Source organism: Nanorana parkeri, unplaced genomic scaffold (assembly GCF_000935625.1).
Source record: "Nanorana parkeri isolate BGI_ZX_2015 unplaced genomic scaffold, ASM93562v1 scaffold2136, whole genome shotgun sequence".
Classification (NCBI taxonomy): Eukaryota; Metazoa; Chordata; class Amphibia; order Anura; family Dicroglossidae; genus Nanorana; species Nanorana parkeri.
This window is the reverse complement of record NW_017308404.1, coordinates 10,353-12,537: the sequence shown is the minus strand read 5'-3', so window position 1 is coordinate 12,537 and position 2,185 is coordinate 10,353. Positions and strand designations below refer to the sequence as shown.

Below are 2,185 nucleotides of genomic sequence, written 5' to 3'. Positions count from 1 at the left end.
CATGTACACACCTCCAGGCAGGTTGAGTAGCTCCTCTAGGGGGCGTCCTGATAAGCGGAAGACACAGCAAACGCCATAAACAAGAGACAATATTCCGGGTTTATTCAACAAAAGAGAATTTCGGGCGGATTGTGAACAGCCAAAAGTATAAAAGAAAAATATTCCGTCAGCTAAAAACAGGATTAACCCTTCCACCGCCGGGGCACGTCACTCCCATTCCCTAAAACCAAAAATGGCGGCAGGTCATGTGATGGCTGCGAGTCCACAGCCGGCATCCAGACTCCTCTCAGCAGGTCTGTGCTCAGGATTTCCTTGTAGGAGGAGTCACCAAGGAAATCCTGACACCGGGGGTGGGGGAAGGTCCACATGAGAGTGTACATTGGATGACATAATGCTCCACCCTCGTTATAAGCTCCACCCAGAAAGGGGTGACAGGTGGTAATTTGAATAGAGGGAAGGGGGGTGGTTACCTTCGGCCCATCTGAGATCTGTGGCTCCTCCCTCACATGCAGGTTAGGAGCTGCTGGACTTGACGAACTGCATTTTGTAGTTGCACTTGCTGGTTTTGCGCTCAGGGGCGGCGTTCTTATCGCTGGGCGCTTTGTTCGAGGTCTTGGCCTCCACGGGTTTGGCTTCCGAGGTCTTGGCCTCCGCGGGTTTGGCTTCCGAGGTCTTGGCCTCCGCTCTCGCCTTTTTTTTGCGGTTCTTAGAGCTTTCTTTGCTACTTGAATCTGAATGTCCATCTGCTCCAGGGGCCTCTTCTGGTGGGGGAGGGGGAGGCGGCAGCGGCATCTCCTCTGAACTGCTCGGCTGTAAAGGAGAGAAACAATCAGAGATTCAGCTAGTTGTGTCATTTCCACACAGCCGGCCAATGACACGTGTTTCCCGGTTTAGCAAAGCCCTCCCCCGCCTGTGATCACTCCTAAGCACCTTTCCTTCAACTGATCCCAGCTAAGCACCTCCCCCTAGGACCTCTCCTTCAACTGATCCCAGCTAAGCACCTCCACCTAGGACCCCTCCTTCAACTGATCCCAGCTAAGCACCTCCCCCTAGGACCTCTCCTTCAACTGATCCCAGCTAAGCACCTCCCCCTAGGACCTCTCCTTCAACTGATCCCAGCTAAGCACCTCCCCCTAGGACCTCTCCTTCAAGTAACCCCAGCTAAGCACCTCCCCCTAGGATCTCTCCTTCAAGTGATCCCAGATAAGCACCTCCCCTGCCTGAGATGACTCATAAGCACCTCCCCCTAGGACCTCTCCTTCAAGTGATCCCAGCTAAGCACCTCCACTAGGCCCTCTCCTTCAAGTGATCCCAGCTAAGCACCTCCCCCTAGGACCTCTCCTTCAACTGATCCCAGCTAAGCACCTTCCCCTAGGACAGTGGTTCTCAACCTTTCTAGGACCCCCCTTGGTAACATTTGCCAAGTTGTGGTGACCCCCAACGGTAAAATTTAGGGATGACGCGGCTGCTGCAGCGACATCTGGCGGCGTGGCGGGAGAACCGACACTGCTGCGCTAGGAGAGGGCTGAGGAGGACTCTCACCTTGCACAGCGACCCCGCAGGGTGAGAACCGCTGCTATAGGCAAAGACCGGACCGGGCTCTGCAGCTGGAACTAGAAGAATTGGATTTAAAGTGTGCGGCTATATAACGTATGAGGTGCATACTCCGCGGTACTGTCAGTGATAGGGATCGCTGCTCCACGTGCCGAGCCCGCCAGGAAGCTGACAGCGCGCAGTGCCAATCCCAGGTACTGAGACATTATCCGATCTCTGCAGCTGCGGACCGGGAACATGGAATGCGTAGCTAGGAGGTGCGTCTTACATATTTTTTTTGCTTGAATACATATTGCACCCGCCCTCTGCTGCTGTCAATCAGTAGAAGGGGACCTGATGGAGAACTGCAGGTTCCCCTCTGCTGATTGGCAGCATCAGAGGGAGGGTGCAATAGCTAGTTTGCCATTGGCTTTTGCAAAGTGAAATAGCCAATAGGAATCTAGCTATGGTGGGGGGTTTCTGACTTACGGCGGCCCCCCGATTTAAAAAAAAAAGAGCAGAGAAAGGTCCCGACCTTTCCGGGAGAAAGTGTTTCTCTCCCGGCGGCCCAGAGCCACTAGGCGACCCCTGGCAAATCGTCAGTCGACCCCCGAGGGGGTCCCGACCCACAGGTTGAGAACCACTGCCCTAG

General features: G+C 54.6%; 1 protein-coding gene across 1 annotated transcript in view; it reads right to left on the bottom strand.

Moving 5' to 3' along the window:
• Positions 1-228: 228 nt before the first annotated feature.
• CUNH11orf58 (chromosome unknown C11orf58 homolog) overlaps positions 229-2,185 on the bottom strand; it is a 6,451-nt gene continuing 4,494 nt past the window's right edge. The window contains exon 5 of the mRNA XM_018572800.1: positions 229-812. Within this exon, the coding sequence (XP_018428302.1) occupies positions 514-812 (299 nt within the window). The 3' untranslated portion in view covers positions 229-513. The remainder of the gene's footprint in view (positions 813-2,185) is intronic.